The following is a 27,154-nucleotide window of genomic DNA, read 5'->3' on the forward strand; positions in this document are numbered from 1 at the left end:
CATAGCTATCCCATAGCTACCCTATAGCTGCCCCATAGCTGCCCTATACCAGCCCTATAACAACCCCATAGCTGCCCTATAACAGCCAGGAACATACGGCCCTCCTGCCATAGAGATAACATGGGACCCCATAGCTGACCCATAGCTGCCCCATAGCTATCCCATAGCTACCCTATAGCTGCCCCATAGCTGCCCTATAACAACCCCATAGCGGCCTTATAACAACCCCATAGTTGCCCTATAACAGCCAGGAACATACAGCCCTACTGCCATAGAGATAATATGGGACCCCATAGCTGCCCCATAGCCGCCCCATAGCCATCCCATAGCTGCCCTATAGCTGCCCCATAGCTGCCCTATAACAACCCCATAGCGGCCTTATAACAACCCCATAGTTGCCCTATAACAGCCAGGAACATACGGCCCTCCTGCCATAGAGATAATATGGGACCCCATAGCTGACCCATAGCTGCCCCATAGCTATCCCATAGCTGCCCCATAGCCGCCCCATAGCGGCCCTATAACAACCCCATAGCGGCCCTATAACAACCCCATAGCTGCCCTATAACAGCCCTATAACAACCCCATAGCTGCCCTATAACAGCCCTATAACAACCCCATAGCTGCCCCATAACAACCCCATAACCATCCCATATCCACCCTTAATAAGATCTCAATGGGAACCCAATAGGATCTTAATAGGAAATCAATGGGGTCCCAATGGGATCCCAATGGGAACTCAATAGGAACTCAATGGGATCCCAATAGGGTCTCAATAGGATCTCAATAGGAACCCAATGGGATCTCAATGGGAACTCAATGGGATCTCAATAGGAACCCAATGGGATCTCAATGGGAACTCAATGGGATCCCAATAGGAACCCAATGGGGTCTCAATAGGAACTCAATAGGAACTCAATGGGATTTCAATAGGAACTCAATAGAAACTCAACGGGATCCCAATAGGAACTCAATAGGAACCCAATAGGAACCCAATGGGATCCCAATGGGGTCTCAATAGGATCCTAATGGGATCTCAATGGGAACTCAATGGGGTCTCAATAGGAACCCAATAGGAACCCAATGGGATCTCAATAGGAACTCAATAGGATCCCAATAGGAACTCAATGGGAATCCAATAGAAACCCTATAGGAACCCAATGGGGTCCCAACGGGAACTCAATGGGATCCTAATAGGAACCCAATAGGAACCAAATGGGATCCCAATGGGGTCTCAATGGGGTCTCAATGTGATCCCAATAGGAACCCAATGGGGTCTCAATGGGATCTCAATGGGATCCCAATAGGAACCCAATGGGGTCTCAATAGGATCCCAATAGGAACTCAATAGGATCCCAAATGAAACTCAATGGCATCCCAATAGGGTCTCAATGGGGTCTCAATAGGAACCCAATAGGAACTCAATAGGAACTCAATGGGGTCTCAATAGGAACTCAATGGGACCCCATAGGCACCCCTATAACCCCATCTCTCCCCCCCCAGCCCCATATCTCCCCCCCAGCCCCATATCTCCCCCCCCAGCCCCATATCTCCCCCCCCAACCCCATATCTCCCCCCCAGCCCCATATCTCCCCCCCCAGCCCCATATCTCCCCTCCCAGCCCCATATCTCCCCTCCCAGCCCCATATCTCCCCCCCAGCCCCATATCTCCCCCCCCAGCCCCATATCTCCCCTCCCAGCCCCATATCTCCCCCCCCCAGCCCCATATCTACCCCCCAGCCCCATATCTCCCCCGCAGCCCCATATCTCCTCCCCAGCCCCATATCTCCTCCCCAGCCCCATATCTCCCCTCCCAGCCCCATATCTCCCCCCCAGCCCCATATCTCCCCCCCCCAGCCCCATATCTCCCCCCCCAGCCCCATATCTCCCATCCCCAGCCCCATATCTCCCTCCCAGCCCCATATCTCCCCCCCAGCCCCATATCTCCCCCCCCAGCCCCATATCTCCCCCCCAGCCCCATATCTCCCCCCCCCAGCCCCATATCTCCCCCCCAGCCCCATATCTCCCCCCCAGCCCCATATCTCCCCCCACAGCCCCATATCTCCCCCCCCAGCCCCATATCTCCCCCCCAGCCCCATATCTCCCCCCCAGCCCCATATCTCCCCCCCCAGCCCCATATCTCCCCCCCAGCCCCATATCTCCCCCCCCCAGCCCCATATCTCCCCCCCCAGCCCCATATCTCCCCCCCCAGCCCCATATCTTCCCCCCAGCCCCATATCTCCCCCCCAGCCCCATATCTTCCCCCCAGCCCCATATCTCCCCCCCCAGCCCCATATCTCCCCCCCAGCCCCATATCTTCTGGTCTCTCCCACCTCCATCTCCCTCTGTAGGTCGGTGTGGGGCCCCAAAGCTTTGGCCACCATCTGTGGGGTGACGGCGAAGTTATGGGGCAGGCGGGTGCAGCGACGTAATAGGACGGGGTTGACCCCATTGAGGTACTGGGCCCCAAAGAACGAGTCCTCCTGCCAGTGCTTCACCACGTAATCTATGGGGCAGACCCATAAGTAACGGGGTTATGGGGTTATAGAATCCCATAGAATCCCATATACCCCATACACACCATATATAATCCCATATAATCCCATATATCCCATATAATCCGGTATAACCCGATATAACCCCATATAACCCCATATAACCCCATATAACCCCATATAATCCCATAGAACCCCATATAACCCCATATAACCCCATATAACCCCATAGAACCCCATAGAACCCCATAGAACCCCATATTACCCCATATAATCCCATATAACCCCATATAACCCCATATAACCCCATAGAACCCCATATAACCCCATACAACCCCATATAACCCCATAGAACCCCATATAACCCCATAGAACCCCATATTACCCCATATAATCCCATATAACCCCATATAACCCCATATAACCCCATAGAACCCCATATAACCCCATATAACCCCATATAACCCCATAGAACCCCATATAACCCCATATATCCCCATATAACCCCATAGAACCCCATAGAACCCCATATAACCCCATATAACCCCATATACCCCCATATAACCCCATATAACCCCATAGAACCCCATAGAACCCCATATAACCCCATAGAACCCCATAGAACCCCATAGAACCCCATAGAACCCCACATAACCTCATATAACCCAATATAACCCCATATAACCCCATATAACCCCATATAACCCCATATAACCCCATATAACCCCATATAACTCCATATAACCCCATATAATCCCATATAACCCCATATAACCCCATATAACCCCATATAACCCCATATAATCCCATAGAACCCCATAGAACCCCATATAACCCCATATAATCCTATATACCCCTATATTACCCCATATAACCCCATATAACCCCATATATACCTGTAACAGGGGTGTGATAGAAGCAGAAGATCCTTGTTATGGCATCAAGGCTCTGCCAGGACTCGGCCCGGTCCAAAAAACCCTTTAATTTGGTCTCGAGGTTCCTATGGGGTCATATAGGGTTATAGGGTTATATGGGGTTATATGGGGTTATATGGGGTTATATGGGGTTATATGGGGTTATATGGGGTTATATGGGGTTATATGGGGTTATATGGGGTTATATGGGGTTCTATGGGGTTATATGGGGTTATATGGGGTTATATGGGGTTATATGGGGTTATATGGGGTTATATGGGGTTCTATGGGGTTCTATGGGGTTATATGGGGTTATATGGGGTTATATGGCGGAATATGGGGTTATATGGGGTTATATGGGTTTATATGGGGGTATATGGGGTTATATGGGGTTATATGGGGTTCTATGGGGCTATATGGGGTTATATGGGGTTATATGGGATTCTATGGGGTTATATGGGGTTATATGGGGTTATATGGGGATATATGGGGTTATAAGGGGTTATATGGGGTTATATGGGGTTATATGGGGGTTATATGGGGTTATATGGGGTTCTATGGGGTTCTATGGGGCTATATGGGGTTATATGGGGTTATATGGGGTTATATGGGGTTATATGGGGTTATGGGGTTATATGGGGTTATATGGGGTTATATGGGGTTCTATGGGGTTATATGGGGGTATATGGGGGTATATGGGGTTATATGGGGTTATATGGGGCTATATGGGGGGATATGGGGGGTATAGGGGGATATATGGGGTTATGGGGGCTATAGGGGGGATATGGGGTTATAGGGTTATAGGGGATTATATGGGGATATATAGGGATAACGAGGGGGGGGGGGAGTTACCAAAGAAAGGGGGCGTGGCTATGCAAATGAGCAGGCGTGGTTAAATGAGACCATTACCATATAAGGAAAAGGGGGTGTGGCTAAAGACAAAGGGGGCATGGCTTAAGACAAAGGGGGGTGTGGTTAAGTGGGACCAATACCCATATAAGGAAAAGAGGGCATGGCTAAAGACAAAGGGGGTGTGGCTTAAGACAAGGGGTGTGCCTATCCATATAAGGAAAGGGGGCGTGGCTATGCAAATAAAGGGGGTGTGGTTAAGTGGGGCCAGCGGCCATATAAGGGAAAGGGGGCGGGGCTAAAGACAAGGGGGGCGTGGCAATGCATGTAAGGGGGTGTGGTCACCCATATAAGGAAAAGGGGCGGGGATAAAGACATAGGGGCGTGGCTATGCAAATAAGGGGGTGGTGGTTAAGTGGGACCGACACCCATATAAGGAAAAGGGGGCGGGGCTAAAGACAAGGGGCGTGGCTTAAGACAAAGGGGGCGTGGTGATGCAAATAAGGGGGCGTGGATAATGACAATGGGGGCGTGGTTGAGTGGGGCCACTGCCCATATAAGGAAAAGGGGGCGGGGCTAAAGACAAAGGGGGCGTGACTAAAGGCAATGGGGCGTGGCTATGCAAATAAGGGGGCGTGGTTAAGTGGTGGTAGATGCCCATATAAGGAAAAGGGGGCGGGGCTTACCACAAAGGGGGCGTGGCTTAACACTTAGGGCTGTCGTCATGCAAACAAATGGGGGCTTTGTTATGCAAATTAAAGAGGGCTTTGTTATGCAAATTAAATGGGGCGTGGCTATGCAAATGAATCACTTACGCGGCCCCGCCCCTCAGGTAGAAGGCGGCTGCTTTAGGGATGGAATAAAGAAGGTCCAGGTCGGGGGCGGAGCATTGGGGGCGGGCCCATGGGAGTCCAGGGGCGAAACGGGCTAATCTGATTGGTCGAGAGGGAAGAGAGGGGTGTGAGTGACAGGTCTGACGGCCAATCAACAACAGCCCCATTGATATGGGGATAGAAACCCCCCCAGCCCCATATATATGGGGTAGGAAGGGGGAAGAGGGGATATGGGGGGGATATAGGGGATATAGGGGATATAGGGGGGATATAGGGGATATAGGGGATATATAGGGGGATATAGGGGATATAGAGGGGGATATAGGGGGTATGGGGGGGAATATAGGGGGGATATAGGGAGGATATAGGGGATATGGGGGTGATATAGGGGATATGGGGGGATATAGGGGATATGGGGGGGATATAGGGGGGATATAGGGGGTATATAGGGAGGATATAGGGGATATAGGGGGGATATAGGGGGGATATAGGGGATATATGGGGGGATATAGGGGGGATATAGGGGGTATGGGGGGATATAGGGGATATAGGGGGGATATAGGGGATATAGGGGATATAGGGGGGATATAGGGGATATATGGGGAATATAGAGGGATATATAGGGGGTATGGGGGGATATAGGGGATATAGGGGTGATATAGGGGATATGGGGGGGATATAGGGGGGATATAGGGGGTATGGGGGGATATAGGGGATATAGGGGGGATATAGGGGGGATATAGGGGATATGGGGGGGATATAGGGGGGATATGGATGTATATAGGGAGGATATAGGGGGATATAGGGGGTATGGGGGGGATATAGAAGGGGATATAGGGAATATGGGGGTTATATAGGGGATATGGGGGGATATAGAGGGGGATATAGGGGATATGGGGGTGATATAGGGGATATATAGGGTATATAGAGATGATATAAGGGGGATATAGGGGATATAGGGAAGATTTAGGGGATATGGGGGGGATATAGGGTGATATGGGGGTATATAGGGAAGATATAGGGGGATATAGGGGGTATATAGGGGATTTAGAAGGGGATATAGGGAATATGGGGGTTATATAGGGGATATGGGGGGGGATATAGGGAATATGGGGATATAGGGGAAATACAGGAGATATAGGAGGGATATAGGGGGATATAGGGGATATGGGGGGGGATATAGGGGATATAGGGGGGATATAGGGGATATAGGGGATATATGGGGGGATATAGGGGATATGGGGGGGGATACAGGGGATATAGGGGGGATATAGGGGATATAGGGGATATATGGGGGGATATAGGGAGGATATATGGGGGGATATGGGGGTGATATAGGGGATATAGGGGGGATATAGGGGATATAGTGGGGAGATATGGGGGTATATGGGGGGATATAGGGGATATATAAGATATAGGGGGGATATAGGGGTATATAGGGGGATACAGGGTATATAGGAGGCATATAGGAAGATATAGGGGGTATATAAGGTATATAGAGGATATAGGGTGTATATAGGGTTCTATAGGGTTCTATAGGGTTCTATAGGGTCCCATGCACTGACTTGAAGCGACGCTGCTGTTGTTGTAGGGCTCAATGGGGTATATAGGGGATATAGGGGGTATATAGGGGAGGATATAGGGGGGATATAGGGGTATATAGGGGATATAGAGGGGTATATAGGGGAGGATATAGGGGAATACAGGGGGTATAGGGGGGATATAGGGGATATAGGGGGGAGATATGGGGGTATATAGGGGTATATAGGGGTTATATAGGATATAGGGGTATATAGGGGCCATAAGGGTTATATAGGGTGTATATAGGGTTCTATAGGGTTCTATAGGGTCCCATGCACTGACTTGAAGCGACGCTGCTGTTGTTGTAGGGCTCGACGTCGCTGCCTTTGTAGCAATGGATGAGTCTCCTGGGCGGGGGTCCGGGCTGGGGGGGGGGATATAGGGGGGGTTATGGGGGGGTCCCATATATGGGGGGGTCCCATTATATGGGGGGGGTCCCATATATGGGGGGGGTCTCATTATATGGGGGGGGTCTCATTATATGGGGGGGGGTCCCATTATATGGGGGGGTTATGGGGGTCCTGTTATATGGGGGGGGGGTCCCTATATATGGGGGGGGTTATGGGGGTCCTGTTATATGGGGGGGGGTCCCATTATATGGGGGCTCCCATATATGGGGGGGGGTTATGGGGGTCCCAAGTATATGGGGGGGGTTATAGGGTGTTATGGGGGGGTCCCCATTAAATGGGAGGGTCCTATTATATGGGGGGGGGTTATAGGGGGTTACGGGGGGGTCCCATATATGGGGGGGTCCCATTATATGGGGGGGGTTATGGGGGTCCCATTATATGGGGGGGTTATGGGGGGGGATCCCAATATATGGGGGGGTCCCATGTATATGGGTGCTTATGGGGGTCCCATTATATGGGTGGGGGTCCCAAGCATATAGGGGGAGTTATGGGGGTCCCAATATATAAGGGGTCCCAATATATGGGTGGGGGTCCCATTATATAGGGGGGGGTCCCAATATATGGGGGGGGGATTATAGGGAGGTTTATGGGGGGGGATCCCAATATATGGGGGGGGGTCCCGTTATATGGGGAGGGGTCCTAAGTATATAGGGGTTGTTATGGGTGGGGGTTCCAATATATGGGAGGGTTATGGGGGTCCCATTATATGGGGGGGGGGTCCCAAGTATATGGGGGGGTCCTAATATATGGGGGGGGCAATGGGGGTCCCAATATATGGGGGGGGTTATGGGGGTCCTAGGTATATGGAGGGGGGGGTTATAGGGAGGTTTATGGGTGGGGGTCCCATTATATAGGGGGGTCCTAAGTATATGGGGGGGGGTTATAGGAGGGTTATGGGGGGGGGTCCTGTTATATGGGGGGGGGGATCCCAATATATGGGGGGGGGTCCCATTATATGGGGGGGTCCCATTATATGGGGGGGGGTTATAGGGGCGGCTATGGGGTGGGGGTCCTAATATATGGGGGGGGGTCCCAATATATGGGTGGGCTTATGGGGGTCCCAATATAAGGGGGGGGGGTCCCATGATATATATGGGGGGGGGTCTCATCCCCTACCTGTCCCCTCCGGCAGCTCCCAGGTCCCAAATCCTTCCAGCCATCGATAACATGGGAACGAATAGGGGGGAGGGGGGGGGTCTCTCATCGAGCCCCCTCCCCATATTGAGCCTTCATCATCATCATCATCATCCTCAGCCCCATAGAGACCCTCTAAGTCCTCCAGCCCCTCGTCGGCCTCATAGGGGCCATCGGGGTCGTTATAGGGTGGGTAAGGGGGGTCTTCATCCCCTATAGACCCCTCCTCATCATTGGAGTCAATGGAGTCATTGGGATGAATGGAGGCATTGGGATGAATGGAGGCATTGGGATGAATGGAGCCGTGGGAACCAATGGAGCCATTGGGATCAATGGAGTCATTGGGATGAATGGAGCCGTGGGAATCAATGGAGCCGTGGGAATCAATGGAGTCAATGGAGCCAATGGAATCAATGGAGTCATTGGAATGAATGGAGCCTTCATCGTCGTCGTCGTCTTCATTGAGATCAATGGGATCCTCATTGTTGTCAATGGGGTTAATGGGGTTTTTAATGGGGTTAATGGGGTTAATGGGGTTAATAGGGTTAATGGGGTTAATAGGGTCCCTACTAATGGGGTTAATAGGGTCCTTATTAATGGGGTTAATGGGGTCCTTGTTAATGGGGTTTTTAATGGGGTTAATAGGGTCCCTACTAATGGGGTCCCTACTAATAGGGTCCTTACTAATAGGGTCCTTACTAATAGGGTTAATAGGGTTAATAGGGTTAATAGGGTCCCTGCTAATGGGGTTAATAGGGTTAATAGGGTCCTTACTAATGGGGTCCTTCCTAATAGGGTTAATAGGATCCCTCCTAATATGGCCCCCACTAATAAGGTTAATAGGGTCCCCCCTATTGGGGTCCCCACTAATAGGGTTAATAGGGTCCCTATTAATCGGGTCCCCTGTAATAGGGTCAGTAGGATCCCTATTAATCGGGTCCCCCCTAATAGTGTTAATAGGGTCCCCCCTTTTGGGGTCGCCCCTAATAGGGTTAATAGGGTCCCCACTATTGGGGTCCCCTGTAATAGGGTTAATAGGGTCCCCACTATTGGGGTCCCCACTAATAGGGTTAATAGGGTCCCTATTAATAGGGTCCCCTGTAATAGGGTCAATAGGGTCCCTATTAATAGGGTCCCCTGTAATAGGGTCAGTAGGGTCCCTATTAATAGGGTCCCCCCTAATAGTGTTAATAGGGTCCCTATTAATAGGGTCCCCACTATTAGGGTCAGTAGGGTCCCCCCTAATAGGGTCAATAGGGTCCCTATTAATAGGGTCCCCTGTAATAGGGTCAGTAGGGTCCCTATTAATAGGGTCCCCTGTAATAGGGTCAGTAGGGTCCCCCCTAATAGTGTTAATAGGGTCCCTATTAATAGGGTCCCCCGTAATAGGGTTAATAGGGTCCCTATTAATAGGGTCCCCCGTAATAGTGTCAATAGGGTCCCTATTAATAGGGTCCCCTGTAATAAGGTCAATAGGGTCCCCACTATTGGGGTCCCCCCTAATAGGGTCAATAGGGTCCCTATTAATAGGGTCCCCCCTAATAGGGTCAGTAGGGTCCCTATTAATAGGGTCCCCCCTAATAGGGTCAGTAGGGTCCCTATTAATAGGGTCCCCCCTAATAGTGTCAATAGGGTCCCTATTAATAGGGTCCCCTGTAATAGGATCAATAGGGTCCCCATTAATAGGGTCCCCCCTAATAGGGTCAGTAAGGTCCCCCCTTTTGGGGTCGCCCCCCCCCTGTGGCCACACTCGGACCCTTTCGAGGTACCAGGAGCTTTGGGGCAGGCGCCCATAAGGTTCTTTATGGACCCGAACCAACAGCAGAGATCCCAAATCCTTTGGGGTCACCACCACGTAGTCACGTTCCTATAAGGGATACAGGGTTATAGGGTCAGCAATGGAGCCTATGGACAACATAGGGCACATAGAGAGACCCTATAGCCAACCCAGGCCCCATAGAGACCCCATAGAGACCCCAGACCTCATAGAGACCCCATAGAGACCCCAGACCCCATAGAGAGACCCTATAGCCAACCCAGACCCCATAGAGACCCCAGACCCCATAGAGAGACCCTATAGCCAACCCAGACCCCATAGAGAGACCCTATAGCCCCATAGACCCCATAGAGTCACCCCAGACCCCATAGAGAGACCCTATAGCCCCATAGACCCCATAGAGTCACCCCAGACCCCATAGAGAGACCCTATAGCCCCATAGACCCCATAGAGTCACCCCAGACCCCATAGAGAGACCCTATAGCCCCATAGAGACCCCATAGAGACCCTATAGCCACCCCAGACCCCATAGAGAGACCCTATAGCCAACCCAGACCCCATAGAGACCCCATAGAGACCCTATAGCCACCCCAGACCCCATAGAGACCCCATAGAGACCCTATAGCCAACCCAGGCCCCATAGAGAGACCCTATAGCCAACCCAGACCCCATAGAGACCCCAGACCCCATAGAGACCCCATAGAGACCCCAGACCCCATAGAGAGACCCTATAGCCAACCCAGACCCCATAGAGACCCCAGACCCCATAGAGACCCCAGACCCCATAGAGACCCTAAAGCCACCCAGACCCCATAGAGAGACCCTATAGCCAACCCAGACCCCATAGAGAGACCCTATAGCCAACCCAGATCCCATAGAGACCCTATAGCCAACCCAGAACCCATAGAGAGACCCTATAGCCACCCAGACCCCATAGAGACCCCATAGAGCCACCCTAAAACCATACAAGACCCCATAGTCACCCCAGACCCCATAGAGAGACCCTATAGCCAACCCAGGCCCCATAGAGACCCCACAGAGACCCCAGACCCCATAGAGAGACCCTAAAGCCAACCCAGACCCCATAGAGACCCCAGACCCCATAGAGAGACCCTATAGCCAACCCAGACCCCATAGAGACCCCATAGAGACCCCAGACCCCATAGAGAGACCCTACAGCCAACCCAGACCCCATAGAGACACCCCAGGCCCCATAAGGAGACCCTATGGATACCCCAGGCCCCATAGAGATCCCCCAGACCCCATAGAGACCCCATAGATACCCCAGACCCCATAAAGAGACCCTATAGCCAACCCAGATCCCATAGAGACCCCAGACCCCATAGAGAGACCCTATAGCCCCATAGACCCCATAGAGTCACCCCAGGCCCCATAGAGAGACCCCAGACCCCATAGAGTCACCCCAGACCCCATAGAGAGACCCTATAGCCCCATAGACCCCATAGAGTCACCCCAGACCCCATAGAGACCCCAGACCCCATAGAGAGACCCTAAAGCCAACCCAGACCCCATAGAGACCCCAGACCCCATAGAGACCCCATAGATACCCCAGACCCCATAGAGAGACCCTATAGCCAACCCAGATCCCATAGAGACCCCATAGAGACCCTATAGCCAACCCAGACCCCATAAAGACCCCATAGAGACCCTATAGTCAACCCAGACCCCATAGAGACCCCAGACCCCATAGAGAGACCCTATAGCCCCATAGACCCTATAGAGAGACCCTATAGCCCCATAGACCCCATAGAGTCACCCCAGACCCCATAGACAGACCCCAGACCCCATAGACAGACCCTATAGCCAACCCAGGCCCCATAGAGACCCCAGACCCCATAGAGAGACCCTATAGCCCCATAGACCCCATAGAGTCACCCCAGACCCCATAGAGACCCCAGACCCCATAGAGAGACCCTAAAGCCAACCCAGACCCCATAGAGACCCCAGACCCCATAGAGACCCCATATACACCCCAAAGGCACCCCATAGACCCCATAGACACCCCAGACCCCATAGAGACCCCATAGAGCCACCCTAAAACCATACAAGACCCCATAGTCACCCCAGACCCCATAGAGAGACCCTATAGCCAACCCAGACCCCATAGAGACCCCATAGATACCCCAGACCCCATAGAGAGACCCTATAGCCAACCCAGACCCCATAGAGACCCCATAGATACCCCAGACCCCATAGAGAGACCCTATAGCCAACCCAGATCCCATAGAGACCCCATAGAGACCCCAGACCCCATAAAGAGACCCTATAGCCAACCCAGATCCCATAGAGACCCCAGACCCCATAGAGACCCTATAGCCCCATAGACCCCATAGAGTCACTCCAGACCCCATAGAGAGACCCTATAGCCCCATAGACCCCATAGAGAGACCCTATAGCCCCATAGACCCCATAGAGTCACCCCAGACCCCATAGAGAGACCCTATAGCCCCATAGACCCCATAGAGAGACCCTATAGCCCCATAGAGACCCCATAGAGACCCCAGACCCCATAGAGAGACCCTATAGCCCCATAGACCCCATAGAGTCACCCCAGACCCCATAGAGAGACCCCAGACCCCATAGAGAGACCCTAAAGCCAACCCAGACCCCATAGAGACCCCAGACCCCATAGAGACCCCATAGATACCCCAGACCCCATAAAGAGACCCTATAGCCAACCCAGACCCTATAACCACCCCAGACCCCATAGAGACCCCAGACCCCATAGAGAGACTCTATAGTCCCCCAGACCCCATAGAGACCCCATAGAGAGACCCTATAGACACCCCAGACCCCATAGAGACCCCATAGAGACCCTATAACCACCCCAGGCCCCACAGAGACCCCAGACCGCATAGAGAGACCCTATAGCCCCATAGACCCCATAGAGTCACCCCAGACCCCATAGAGAGACCCCAGACCCCATAGAGAGACCCTATAGCCCCATAGACCCCATAGAGTCACCCCAGACCCCATAGAGAGACCCTATAGCCCCATAGACCCTATAGAGAGACCCTATAGCCCCATAGACCCCATAGAGTCACTCCAGACCCCATAGAGAGACCCTATAGCCCCATAGACCCCATAGAGAGACCCTATAGCCCCATAGACCCTATAGAGAGACCCTATAGCCCCATAGACCCCATAGAGTGACCCTATAGCCAACCCAGACCCCATAGAGACACCCCAGACCCCATAGAGAAACCCTATAACCACCCCAGGCCCCATAGAGACCCCAGACCCCATAGAGAGACTCTATAGTCCCCCAGACCCCATAGAGACCCCATAGAGTCACCCTATAGACACCCCAGACCCCATAGAGACCCCATAGAGACCCTATAACCACCCCAGGCCCCACAGAGACCCCAGACGCCATAGAGAGACCCTATAGCCCCATAGACCCCATAGAGTGACCCTATAGCCACCCAGACCCCATAGAGACCCCATAGAGACCCTAAAGCCACCCAGACCCCATAGAGACCCCATAGAGACCCTATAACCACCCCAGACCCCATAGAGACCCCAGACCCCATAGAGAGACCCTATAGCCCCATAGACCCCATAGAGAGACCCTATAGCCCCATAGACCCTATAGAGAGACCCTATAGCCACCCAGACCCCAGAGAGACCCCATAGAGACCCTATAACCACCCCAGACCCCATAGAGACCCCAGACCCCATAGAGAGACCCTATAGCCCCATAGACCCCATAGAGAGACCCTATAGCCCCATAGACCCTATAGAGACACCCCAGACCCCATAGAGAAACCCTATAACCACCCCAGGCCCCATAGAGACCCCAGACCCCATAGAGAGACTCTATAGTCCCCCAGACCCCATAGAGACCCCATAGAGTCACCCTATAGACACCCCAGACCCCATAGAGACCCCATAGAGACCCTATAACCACCCCAGGCCCCACAGAGACCCCAGACGCCATAGAGAGACCCTATAGCCCCATAGACCCTATAGAGAGTCCCTATAGCCCCATAGACCCCATAGAGACACCCCAGACCCCATAGAGAGACCCCAAAGCCACCCTCCCCCTCCCCCTCCAACCCCATAGAATCACCCCATAGCTCCACCCTATTAACCCCAGTCTCCACCCCATTGACCCCAATGGCCCCATACTCCACCCTAATGACTCCGATCTCCACCCTAATGGCCTCAATAATGACCCCATTGGCCCCAATATTGACCCCAATAGCCCCACATAGCGCCCCATAGCGCCCCATAGAGCCCCATAGGGACCCATAGGGACCCATAGGGACCCATAGGGACCCCATAGAGACCCACAGAGCCCCATAGGGACCCATAGGGACCCATAGGGACCCCATAGAGACCCACAGAGCCCCATAGGGACCCATAGGGACCCATAGGGACCCATAGAGACCCATAGAGACCAATAGGGACCCATAGGGACCCATAGAGACCCATAGAGACCAATAGGGACCCATAGGGACCCATAGGGACCCATAGAGACCCCATAGAGACCCCATAGAGACCCATAGGGACCCCATAGAGACCCATAGATCCCCATAGAGCCCCATAGAACCCCATAGAACCCCATAGAGCCCCACAGAACCCCATAGCGCCCCATAGAGCCCCATAGAGCCCCATAGAGACCCCATAGAGACCCCATAGGGACCCATAGCCCCCCATATTACCCCATAGAACCCCATAGATCCCCATAGAACTCCATAGAGACCCATATATCCCCCTATAAGACCCCATAGAACCCCATAGACCCCATATATCCCCTATAAGACCCCATAGAGCCCCATAGACCCCATAAATCCCCTATAACCCCCACCCCACTCACCGCCCCACAGCAGAAATCGGGTCCCCATCCATCGACCCACAGGGACCCATAGGACCCCACAGAGACCCCATAGGGACCCATAGTGACCCATAGCGCCCCATAGAGACCCATAGCGCCCCATAGAACCCCATAGAGACCCCATAGGGACCCATAGAGCCCCATAGAGACCCATAGAGCCCCATAGCAACCCATAGAGCCCCATAGACCCCCATAGAACCCCATAGAGACCCATAGAGACACATAGGGACCCCATAGGGACCCCATAGAGACCTATAGGAACCCATAGAGCCCCATATAACCCCATAGAACCCCATAGCCCCCCAGAGAACCCCATAGAGCCCCATAGAACCCCATAGTCCCCCATAGCGCCCCATAGAGCCCCATAGAACCCCATAGGGACCCATAGCGCCCCATAGGGACCCATAGGGACCCCATAGAGCCCCATAGAACCCCATAGAGCCCCATAGAGACCCATAGAGCCCCATAGCGACCCATAGAGCCCCATAGACCCCCATAGAACCCCATAGAGACCCATAGAGCCCCACAGAACCCCATAGATCCCCATAGAACCCCATAGACCCCATATATCCCCTATAAACCCCCCCATAGAGCCCCATAGAGCCCCATAGAACCTCACAGCCCCCCATAGAGCCCCATAGAACCCCATAGAACCCCATAGATCCCCATAGAACCCCATAGAGCCCCATAGAACCCCATAGAACCCCATAGAGCCCCATAGAACCCCATAGACCCCATATATCCCCTATAAACCCCCCCATAGAACTCCATAGAACCCCATAGAGACCCCATAGAGCCCCATAGAACCCCATAGGCCCCAAATATCCCCTATAAACCCCCCCAGAGAACCCCATAGAGACCCCATAGAGCCCCATAGAACCCCATAGACCCCATATATCCCCTATAAGACCCCATAGAACCCCATAGACCCCATATATCCCCTATAAGACCCCATAGAACCCCATAGACCCCATATATCCCCTATAAGACCCCATAGAACCCCATAGACCCCATATATCCCCTATAAGACCCCATAGAACCCCATAGACCCCATAAATCCCCTATAACCCCCCCCCCACTCACCGCCCCACAGCAGAAATCGGGTCCCCATCCAGCGACCCATAGAGACCCATAGGACCCCATAGAGACCCCATAGGGACCCATAGAACCCCATAGGGACCCCATAGAGACCTATAGGGACCCATAGAGCCCCATAGAGCCCCATAGCCCCCCATAGCGCCCCATAGCGACCCATAGAGCCCCATAGACCCCATAAAGACCCCATAGAACCCTATAGGGACCCATAGAGACCCCATAGAGCCCCATAGAGACCCACAGAACCCCATAGACCCCATATAAACCCCCCCCCCACTCACCGCCCCACAGCAGAAATCGGGTCCCCATCCATCGACCCATAGGGACCCATAGGACCCCATAGAGACCCATAGGGACCCATAGAGACCCATAGGGACCCATAGAACCCCATAGAGACCCATAGAGACCCATAGGGACCCATAGAGACCTACAGACCCCCATAGAGCCCCATAGCGACCCATAGGAACCCTTATGGACCCATAGGGACCCACAGATCCCCATAGAACCCCATAGCGACCCCATAGTCCCCCATAGAGACCCATAGGGACCTATAGAGCCCCATATAACCCATAGGGACTTATAGAGCCCCCATAGCCCCCTATAAGACCCCATAGAGCCCCATAGATCCCCATAGACCCCATATATCCCCTATAAGACCCCATAGACCCCATATATCCCCCTATAACCCCCCCCCCACTCACCGCCCCACAGCAGAAATCGGGTCCCCATCCATCTAACGGGGTTTTAGGGCTACAACCTTTAGTCCCGATCAAAGTAATGGAGATATTATCGGCGGTACCGGCACCGGGTTGACACCCGGTACTGACCCGAACCCGGTACGATGCCATGGTTCGATCCACACCCACGGACCGACGCCATTTTGTTGCCTCTCAAGCTCCGCCCCCCTCCCCTGGAATTAAGACGCGGCCCCTTTAAGAGACGGCCCCCTTTAAGAAGTGGGCCCACCTTAAGCCATTGCCACTTTAAGACGCTGCCACTTTAAGACGCGGCCCCTTTATGACATTGCCCCTTTAAGACTCGACCCATAGGGACACATAGAGAGCTATAGGGACCCATAGAGACCCATAGAGACCCCATAGGGACCCCATAGGGACCCATAGAGAACCATAGAGACCCCCATAGGGACCCCATAGGGACACACTGAGACCCATAGGGACCCATAGAGACCCATAGAGACCCATAGGGACCCATAGAGACACATAGGGACCCATAGAGACCCATAGAGACCCATAGGCACCAATAGGGTCCCCCATAGAGACCTATAGGGACCCATAGAGACCCATAGAGACCCATAGGGACCCCCATATGGACCCATAGGGACCCATAGAGAGCCATAAGGGAACTATAGGGACCCATAGAGAACCATAGAGACACATAGAGACCCATAGGGACCTCAAAAACCCCCTTTAAGCTCCTCCCCCTTTAATTAAGACGCGGCCCCTTTAAGAGACGGCCCCCTTTAAGAAGTGGGCCCGCCTTGAGCCATTGCCCATTTAAGACCTGGTCCCTATTTAAGGCATTGCCCCTTTAAGACTCGACCCATAGGGACCCATAGAGACCCATAGGGACCCATAGGGATCTATAGAGACCCATAGCGACCCATAGAGACCAATAGAAACCCATAGAGACTCATAGAGACCCATAGGGACCCATAGGGAACCATAGAGAGCTATAGGAACCCATAGAGACCCATAGCGACCCATAGGCACCAATAGGGACCCCCATAGAGACCTATAGGGACACATAGAGACCCATAGCGACCCATAGGGACCCATAGAGACCCATAGAGACCCATAGGGACCCCCAAAACCCCCTTTAAGAGACGGCCCCTCCTTAAGGCATTGCCCCTTTAAGACGTGACCCCACCTTAAGCCATTGCCCCTTTAAGACTCGACCCATGGGGACCCATAGGGAACTATAGGGACCCATAGGGACCCCACTGAGACACATAGAAACCGATAGAGACCCCCATAGGGAGCCATAAGGACCCATAGTGACCCATAGGGACCCATAGGCACCAATAGGGACCCCCATAGAGACCTATAGGGACCCATAGAGACCCATAGGGACCCATAGAGAACCATAGAGACACATAGGGACCCATAGGGACCTCAAAAACCCCCCTTAAGCTCCTCCCCCTTTAATTAAGACGCGGCCCCTTTAAGACGTGGCCCCTTTAAGAAGTGGGCCCACCTTAAGACATTGCCCCTTTAAGACATTGCCCCTTTAAGAGACGGCCCTCTTAAGACGTGGCCCCTCCTTAAGCTATTGCCCCTTTAAGACGCGGCCCCTTTAAGACGTGTCCACTTTAAGCCACGCCCCCTGGCTAAGCCACGCCCCCCTCTACAATCTGATTGGGCGACAGGCAGTAGAGCCACGCCCCCTATAGGCCACGCCCACCGTTAAGCCACGCCCACTCCTTTCACAACCCGGAAGTTCCCGACCTCGACCCTGATTGGTCGAGAGACCAACAAAGCCACGCCCCTCATCCTGATTGGACAACAGGCCGCAAAGCCCCGCCCCCTTCTCATATTGCATACCCGGAAGTTCCGATTCTCTTCCCAAACCACGCCTACTCTCCGCTTCGACCAATGGGAAACAATCACACGCGAAGCCACGCCTCCCTCATGGATCCGGCAATCCCATTGGCTGCTCGATCTCTCAGCCCCGCCCCCCAGAAGTCGGCGAGATTGTGTTTGTTTACTAGCCGAAGATGAACCGGAAGTGACGTCACTTTAACGCGACGGATAACGTTTCCGGCTCGTATTTAAAACGTCACTTCCTGCTTCCGGTTCTTTTCCGGGTTACGATGGACCCCGAGTTTGACGACGTTGTGGCGCCGGAGGATTTAATGGTGAGACCCATAGAGCCCCATAGAGACCCATAGAGACCCATAGGGACCCATAGAGACCCATAGTGACCCATAGGGACCCATAGAGACCCATAGAGACCCATAGAGACCCATAGAGACCCATAGAGACCCATAGGGACCCATAGTGACACATAGAGACCCATAGAGACCCATAGAGACCAATAGGGGCCCCCATAGGTCCCCATATCGCCCTATAGCGACCCATAGGGACCCATAGAAATTCATAGGGACTCACTGTGCCCCATAGCAACCCATAGGATCCCCCATAGCTCCCCATATCACCCTATAGAGACCCATAGAGACCCATTGAACCCCATTGAGTCCCATAGAGGCTCATAGGGACCCCATAGAGTCCCATAGGGACCCATAGAGACCCATAGGGACCCATAGAGACCCCATAGAGACCCATAGAGACCCATAGAGACCCATATATCCCCATTGACAGGCCTTAGAGCGGCGCTATACCTTGGCCTGCCAGCAGGGGGCGCCGTTGTGTCCCATAGGAGTCTATAGGAAACCATAGAGTCCCATAGGATCCCATTGGCGGCCATATTTCCTCCCGCAGGTCCTAGAGCGGCGCTATACCTTGGCCTGCCAGCAGGGGGCGCTGTGGTAACCCATAGAGACCCATAGAGACCCATAGAGCCCCATAGAGACCCATAGAGACCCATAGGGACCCATAGAGACCCATAGGGACCCATAGAGACCCATAGAGACCCATAGGGACCCATAGAGACCCATAGAGACCCATAGAGACCCCATAGAGACCCATAGAGACCCATAGAGACCCATAGGGACCCATAGAGACCCATAGAGACCCATAGAGACCCATAGGGACCCATAGGGACCCATAGAGACCCATAGGGACCCATAGGGACCCATAGAGACCCATAGAGACCCCATAAAGACCCATAGGGACCCCATAGAGACCCATAGAGAAACATAGAGACCCATAGAGACCCATAGGGACCCATAGAGACCCATAGAGAAACATAGAGACCCATAGAGACCCATAGAGACCCATAGAGACCCCATAGAGACCCATAGGGACCCATAGAGACCCATAGAGACCCATAGGGGCCCCCACAGGTCCCCATATCGCCCTATAGCGACCCATAGGGACCCATAGAAATTCATAGGGACTCACTGTGCCCCATAGCAACCCATAGGATCCCCCATAGGTCCCCATATCACCCTATAGAGACCCATAGAGACCCATTGAACCCCATTGAATCCCATAGAGACTCATAGGGACCCCATAGAGCCCCATGGGGACCCATAGAGACCCATAGCGACCCATAGAGACCCATAGGGACCCACTGTGCCCCACTGTGCCCCATAGAGACCCATAGGGACCCATAGAAACCCATATATCCCCATTGACAGGCCCTAGAGCGCCGCTATACCCATAGGTCCCCATAGGTCCCTATATCTCCCTATAGCGACCCATATCGCCCTATACTGACCCCATATAGCCCTATAGCAACCCATAGGGACCCATAGGGACCCATAGAGACCCCATAGAGACCCATAGAGACCCATAGAGACCCATATATCCCCATTGACAGGCCTTAGAGCGGCGCTATACCTTGGCCTGCCAGCAGGGGGCGCTGTTGTGTCCCATAGGAACCCATAGGAAACCATAGAGTCCCATAGAGTCCCATAGGATCCCATTGGCGGCCATATTTCCTCCCGCAGGTCCTAGAGCGGCGCTATACCTTGGCCTGCCAGCAGGGGGCGCCGTCGCGTCGCTGCCGCTTCGAATACGCCTGGGGGTTGCTAAGGAGCCGTTACCATGGTGATATACGGAAAGGGGTCGCCATGTTTAGAGGTGGGCGGGGTTTAATGGGGGGGTTTCGACCAATGGGAGGAGGGCAAAGGGGGGGATGGGAGGGGATTGATGGGGGAATGGACCAATGGGAGGAGGGAGTGGGGTAGCACCATAGACCCTATTGAGCCCCATAGTCCCTATAGGCCCCATTGATGCCCATTGACCCCATAGACCCCATTCACCCCATAGACCCCACTGACCCTATAGTCCCCATAGACCCCATTGCTCCCATTGACCCCATTGACCCCATAGACCCCATTGACCCCATAGACCCTATAGACCCCATTGGCCCCATAGATCCCATTGACCCCATTCAGCCCCATTGACCCCCTAGGCCCTATAGACACCATAGACCCCATTGACCCCATTGACCCCACTGACCCTATAGTCCCCATAGACCCCATTGACCCCATAGACCCCATAGACCCCATTGACCCCATAGCCCCCATAGACCCCATAGCTCCTATAGGCCCCATAGACCCCATTGACCCCCATAGACCCCATTGACCCCCATAGACCCCATTGACCCCAATAGCCCTATAGACCCTATTGACCCCCATAGACACCATTGACCCCCATAGACCCCATAGACCCCATAGACCCCATAGCCCCTATAGGCCCCATAGACCCCATTGACCCCCATAGACCCCATAGACCCCATAGACCCTATAGACTCCATTGAGCCCCATAGACCCCATAGACCCCAATAGCCCCATAGCCCCTATAGGCCCCATAGACCCCATTGACCCCCATAGACCCCATAGCCTCCATTGAGCCCCATTGAACCCATTGACCCCATAGACTCCATTGACCCCATAGACCCCATAGACCCCATTGACCCCAATGTCCCCATAGACCCCCATAGACCCTATAGACTCCATTGAGCCCCATAGACCCCATAGACCCCATAGACCCCAATAGCCCCACATCCCCCATAGCCCCATTGACCCCATAGACCTCATGTCCCCCATTGACCCCCATTCACCCCATAGACCCCATATCCCCCATTGACCCCATAGACCCCATAGCCCCCATAGACCCCATAGCCCCCATTGACCCCATAGACCCCATAGCCCCCATTGACCCCATAGACCCCATAGCCCCCATTGACCCCATTGCGCCCCATAGATCTTATGGCCGATGGGGACCCAGACGAGCGCCGTGACTACGTCTATTACCTGGCAGTGGGGAACTACCGCCTTAAGGTGAGGGCACGTGACCCCATAGACCCCATAGAAACCCCATAGACCCCATAGAAACCCCACAGACCCCATAGAAACCCCATAGACACCATAGAAACCCCATAGACCCTATAGAAACCCCATAGACCCCATAGAAACCCCACAGACCCCATAGAAGCCCCATAGACCCTATAGAAACCCCATAGACCCCATAGAAACCCCATAGACCCCATTGCCCCCATTGCCCCCATTGACCCCCATAGACCCCATTGCCCCCATAGACCCCATAGACCCCACTGACCCCCATAGACCCCATAGCCCCCATTGCCTCCATTGACCCCATTCTCCCCATAGACCCCATTAACCCCATAGACCCCATTGACCCCATAGACCCTATAGAAACCCCATAGACCCCATTGATCCCATTGATCGCATTGACCCCATAGACCCTATTGACCCCCATAGACCCCATGGAAACCCTATAGACCCCAATGCCCCCATAGCCCCCATTGACCCCATAGACCCCATTAACCCCATAGACCCCATTGACCCCATTGACCCCATTGACCCCACAGCCCCCATAGACCCCATTGATCCCAATACCCCCATTCTCCCTATTGACCCCATTAACCCCATAGACACCATTGACCCCATTTCCCCCAATGCCCCCATTGACCCCATAGACCCCATAGACCCCATAGAAACCCCATAGACCCCATTGACCCCATAGAAACCCCATAGACCCCATTGACCCCATAGCCCCCATTGACTCCATTGACTTCATAGACCCTATTGATCGCATGGACCCCATAGACCCCATAGACCCCATAGACCCCATAGACCCCATAGCCCCCATTGACCCCATAGACCCTGTAGACCCCATAGCCCCCATAGCCCCCATTGACCCCATTGCCCCCATAGACCCCATAGCCCCCATTGCCCCCATTGCCCCCATTGACCCCCATAGACCCCATAGCCCCCATAGACCCCATAGACCCCATTGCCCCCATAGACCCCATTGCCCCCATAGACCCCATAGACCCCATAGCCCCCATTGCCTCCATTGACCCCATAGCCCCCATAGACCCCATAGCCCCCATAGACCCCATAGACCCCATAGACCCCATAGCCCCCATAGACCCCATAGACCCCATTAACCCCATAGCCCCCATAGACCCCATAGACTCCAATGCCCCCATAGACCCCATAGCCCCCATAGACCCCATAGACCCCATAGACCCCATAGCCCCCATTAACCCCATTGGCCCTATAAGGAATATGAGGAGGCCTTGAAGTACGTGGGGGCGCTGCTCCAGGCTGAGCCGGGAAACACACAGGGACTGAGACTGCAACAACTGGTCAGGAAACGCATGAACAGAGGTGAGACCCCATAGAAACCCCATAGAAACCCATAGAAACCCTATAGAGACCCCATAGGGACCCCATAGAGACCCCATAGACCCATAGAGAGCCCATAGAGACCACATAGACCCATAGAAACCCCATAGAGACCCTATAGAAACCCCATAGACCCATAGGGACCCATAGGGACCCCATAGACCCATAGAAACCCCATAGAGACCCATAGAGACACATAGGGACCCATAGACACCCATAGACCCCATAGGGACACATAGAGACCCATAGGGACCCATAGAGACCCCATAGGGACCCATAGAGACCCCATAGACCCATAGGGACCCATAGAGACCCATAGAGAGAGACCCATAGAGATCCATAGGGAGCCATAGAGACCCTATAGACCCCATGGACCCCATAGAGACCCATAGGGACCCATAGGGACCCCATAAGGACCCATAGAGACCCCATAGGGACCCATAGGACCCATAGGGACTCATAGGGACCCATAGACCCCATAGTGAGCCATAGGGACCCATAGAGACCCAAAGGGACCCATAGGGACCCATAGGGACCCATAAAGACCCTTAGAGAGCCATAGGGACCCATAGAGACCCCTAGACCCCATAAGGACCCATAGAGACACATAGGGACCCATAGGGACACATAGAGACCCATAGAGACCCATAGAGATCCATAGGGAGCCATAGAGACCCTATAGACCCCAAAGACCCCATAGAAACCCCATAGACCCCATAGGGACCCATAGAGACCCATAGACCCCATAAGGACCCATAGAGACACATAGGGACCCATAGGGACACATAGAGACCCATAGAGACCCATAGAGATCCATAGGGAGCCATAGAGACCCTATAGACCCCATAGACCCCATAGAAACCCCATAGACCCATAGGGACCCATAGGGAACCATAGAGACCCATAGGGACCCATAGGGACCCATAGGGACCCATAGAGATCCATAGAGACCCCATAGAGACCCTATAGAGACCCATAGAGACCCATAGAGACCCATAGAGACCCATAGAGACCCCATAGAGACCCTATAGAGACCCATAGGGACCCATAGAGACCCATAGAGACCCCATAGAGACCCTATAGAGACCCATAGGGACCCATAGAGACCCCATAGAGACCCCATAGAGACCCCATAGACCCATAGGGACCCATAGACCCCATAGAAGCACCATAGACCCCATAGAGACCCCATAGACCCATAGGGACCCATAGACCCCATAGAAACACCATAGACCCCATAGAGACCCCATAGGGACCCATAGGGACCCATAGAGACCCATAGGGACGCATAGGGACCCATAGGGAACCATAGAGACCCTATAGACCCCATAGACCCCATAGAAACCCCATAGACCCCATAGAGACCCCATAGACCCCATAGAAACCCCATAGACCCATAGAGACCCCATAGAAACCCCATAGAGACCCCATAGCCATAGAGACCCATAGGGACCCATAGAGACCCATAGAAACCCATAGAGACCCATAGAGACCCCATAGTGCCCTATAGCACCCCATAGTGCCCCATGGGGCACCCTGGGGTGCTGTTGTGTCCCCATTGCTCACTGTGACCCTATTGTGTCTCTTTGTCCCCATTGACCCCATTGATCCTATTAACCCCATTGACCCCATTGATCCCATTGACCCTATTAACCCCATTGATCCCATTGATCCCATTGATCCCATTGCCCCCATTGCCCCCATTGATCCCATTGATCCCATTGACCCCATTGATCCCATTGACCCTATTAACCCCATTGACCCCATTGACCCCATTGACCCTATTAACCCCATTGACCCCATTGACCCCATTGACCCTATTAACCCCATTGACCCTATTAACCCCATTGCCCCCATTGACCCCATTGACCCTATTAACCCCATTGACCCCATTGACCCCATTGACCCTATTAACCCCATTGACCCCATTGACCCCATTGACCCCATTGACCCCATTGCCCCCATTGAACCCATTGACCCTATTAACCCCATTGACCCCAGATGGGATGTTGGGGGCCGCCATAGTTGGGGGGGTGGCTTTGGGGGTCGCTGGCCTGGCCGGACTTGTAGGGTTGGCCATCACTAGGGCCCGGCATTGATTGACCCCAATGGGACCCCATAGCGACCCCATAGGGGCCCCAATGGGATCCCATATACCCCAATGGGACCCCAATGGGACCCCACAGAGACCCCATAGGGATCCCAATGAGACCCCAATGGGACCCCAATGACACCCCAATAAGACCCCATATACCCCAATGGGACCCCTATAAGACCCCAATGGACCCCAATGGGACCCCTATAAGACCCCAATGGGACCCCTATAAGACCCCAATGGGACCCCAATGGGACCCCTATAAGACCCCAATGAGACCCCAATGGGACCCCAATAAGACCCCAATGGGAGCCTAATGGGACCCCAATGGGACCCCAATGGGACCCCATAGCGACCCCAATGGAACCCCAATGAGACCCCAATGAGACCCCAATGGGGCCCCAATGACCCCAATGTCCCCAATCTGGTGCCAAGACCCCATTGACCCCATTGATCCCATTGACCCCAATGGGTCCCCAATGTCCCCATTGACCCCATTGACCCCATAGACTCCCCCCAGCCCCATAGATCCCCATAGACCCCAATGTCCCTATAGACACCATTGACCCCATAACCTCCATTGTCCCCATTGACCCCATTGATCCCATTGATCCCATTGACCCCATTGACCCCAATGGCCCCATTGACCCCATAGACCCCATTGGGTCCCCACTGATCCCATTGATCCCATTGACCCTATTGGCCCCATTAACCTCATTGACCCCATTGGCCCCATTGACTCCCATTGACTCCATTCACCCCATAGACCCCATTGAACCCAATGGCCCCATCGGCCCCATTGACCCCATAGACCCCATTGATCCCATTGACCCCATTAACTCCCTTTGGATGCCAAACAACGTGGGGCCAAGATGGCGGCAACGGCGAGACAAGATGGCGGCAGCGGCGAGACAAGATGGCGGCCACAGGACGGTGTCAAGATGGCGGCGATATCGCGATATGATGGCGATAATGTCACGATATAATGGTGATAATATAGTGATAATATCGTGATATGATGGTGATAGAGTCGTGATATAATGGGGACAAGATGGCCGACCTATGGGGCCAAGATGGCTGACAAGATGGCTGCCCTATGGATCCAAGATGGCGGCTCTAAGGATCCAAGATGGCGGCTGTATAGATCCAAGATGGCGGCCCTACACATCCAAGATGGCTGCCGTATGGATCCAAGATGGCGGCCCTATGGATCCAAGATGGCTGCCCTATGGATCCAAGATGGTGGCCCTATAGATCCAAGATGGCTGCCGTATGGATCCAAGATGGCTGCCGTATGGATCCAAGATGGCTTCCCTATAGATCCAAGATGGCTGCCCTGTGGATCCAAGATGGCCTCTCTATAGATCCAAGATGGCTGCCCTATAGATCCAAGATGGCGACCCTATGGATCCAAGATGGCCGCCCTATGGATCCAAGATGGCCGCCCTATGGATCCAAGATGGCAGCCCTATGGATCCAAGATGGCGGCTCTATGGATCCAAGATGGCGGCCCTATGGATCCAAGATGGCCGCCCTATGGATCCAAGATGGCCGCCCTATGGATCCAAGATGGCTGCCCTATGGATCCAAGATGGCTGCCCTATAGATCCAAGATGGCGGCCCTATGGATCCAAGATGGCCGCCCTATGGATCCAAGATGGTGGCCCTACGGATCCAAGATGGCCGCCCTATGGATCCAAGATGGCGGCCCTATGGATCCAAGATGGCCGCCCTATGGATCCAAGATGGCGGCCCTATGGATCCAAGATGGCGGCTCTATGGATCCAAGATGGCCGCCCTATGGATC

The 27,154-nt window shown here is 53.6% G+C and overlaps 2 protein-coding genes across 10 annotated transcripts in view; one reads left to right on the forward strand and one right to left on the reverse strand.

Moving 5' to 3' along the window:
- Positions 1 to 16,878, reverse strand: part of LOC107307257 (uncharacterized) — a 51,892-nt gene extending 35,014 nt beyond the window's left edge. For 5 of the 9 annotated variants that reach the window (XM_085534524.1, XM_085534521.1, XM_085534523.1 and 2 more), the window contains exons 1-6: positions 14,837 to 14,927; positions 8,199 to 10,083; positions 6,955 to 7,036; positions 5,074 to 5,190; positions 3,392 to 3,495; positions 2,334 to 2,506 (exon numbers count right to left, since the gene is read on the reverse strand). In XM_085534524.1, the coding sequence (XP_085390650.1) occupies positions 2,334 to 2,506; positions 3,392 to 3,495; positions 5,074 to 5,190; positions 6,955 to 7,036; positions 8,199 to 10,083; positions 14,837 to 14,917 (2,442 nt within the window). In that variant the 5' untranslated portion in view covers positions 14,918 to 14,927. Of the gene's footprint in view, positions 1 to 2,333; positions 2,507 to 3,391; positions 3,496 to 5,073; positions 5,191 to 6,954; positions 7,037 to 8,198; positions 10,084 to 14,836; positions 14,928 to 16,650 lie in introns of those variants that run through there. The other 4 variants (XM_085534519.1, XM_085534518.1, XM_085534525.1 and 1 more) reach the window with 3 other exon arrangements.
- A 1,886-nt stretch (positions 16,879 to 18,764) lies between these two features.
- Positions 18,765 to 26,361, forward strand: FIS1 (fission, mitochondrial 1). The gene is made up of 5 exons (XM_085534531.1): positions 18,765 to 18,824; positions 20,541 to 20,673; positions 21,802 to 21,878; positions 23,129 to 23,234; positions 25,254 to 26,361. Exons 1-5 carry the CDS (start codon positions 18,780 to 18,782, stop codon positions 25,349 to 25,351), a joined length of 459 nt encoding a protein of 152 aa, XP_085390657.1. The 5' UTR covers positions 18,765 to 18,779; the 3' UTR covers positions 25,352 to 26,361.
- Positions 26,362 to 27,154: the final 793 nt, after the last annotated feature.

This window comes from Coturnix japonica, unplaced genomic scaffold (assembly GCF_054131305.1).
Source record: "Coturnix japonica strain WE unplaced genomic scaffold, WE-NBRP24 Scf084, whole genome shotgun sequence".
Classification (NCBI taxonomy): Eukaryota; Metazoa; Chordata; class Aves; order Galliformes; family Phasianidae; genus Coturnix; species Coturnix japonica.

Coding starts and splice junctions, on each gene's coding strand:
- FIS1 (XM_085534531.1), top strand. CDS start 18,780: ATGGACCCCGAGTTTGACGACGTTGTGGCGCCGGAGGATTTAATG. Junction 20,674..21,801: donor AGGGGTCGCCATGTTTAGAG/GTGGGCGGGGTT, acceptor TGCGCCCCATAG/ATCTTATGGCCGATGGGGAC. Junction 23,235..25,253: donor CAGGAAACGCATGAACAGAG/GTGAGACCCCAT, acceptor CATTGACCCCAG/ATGGGATGTTGGGGGCCGCC.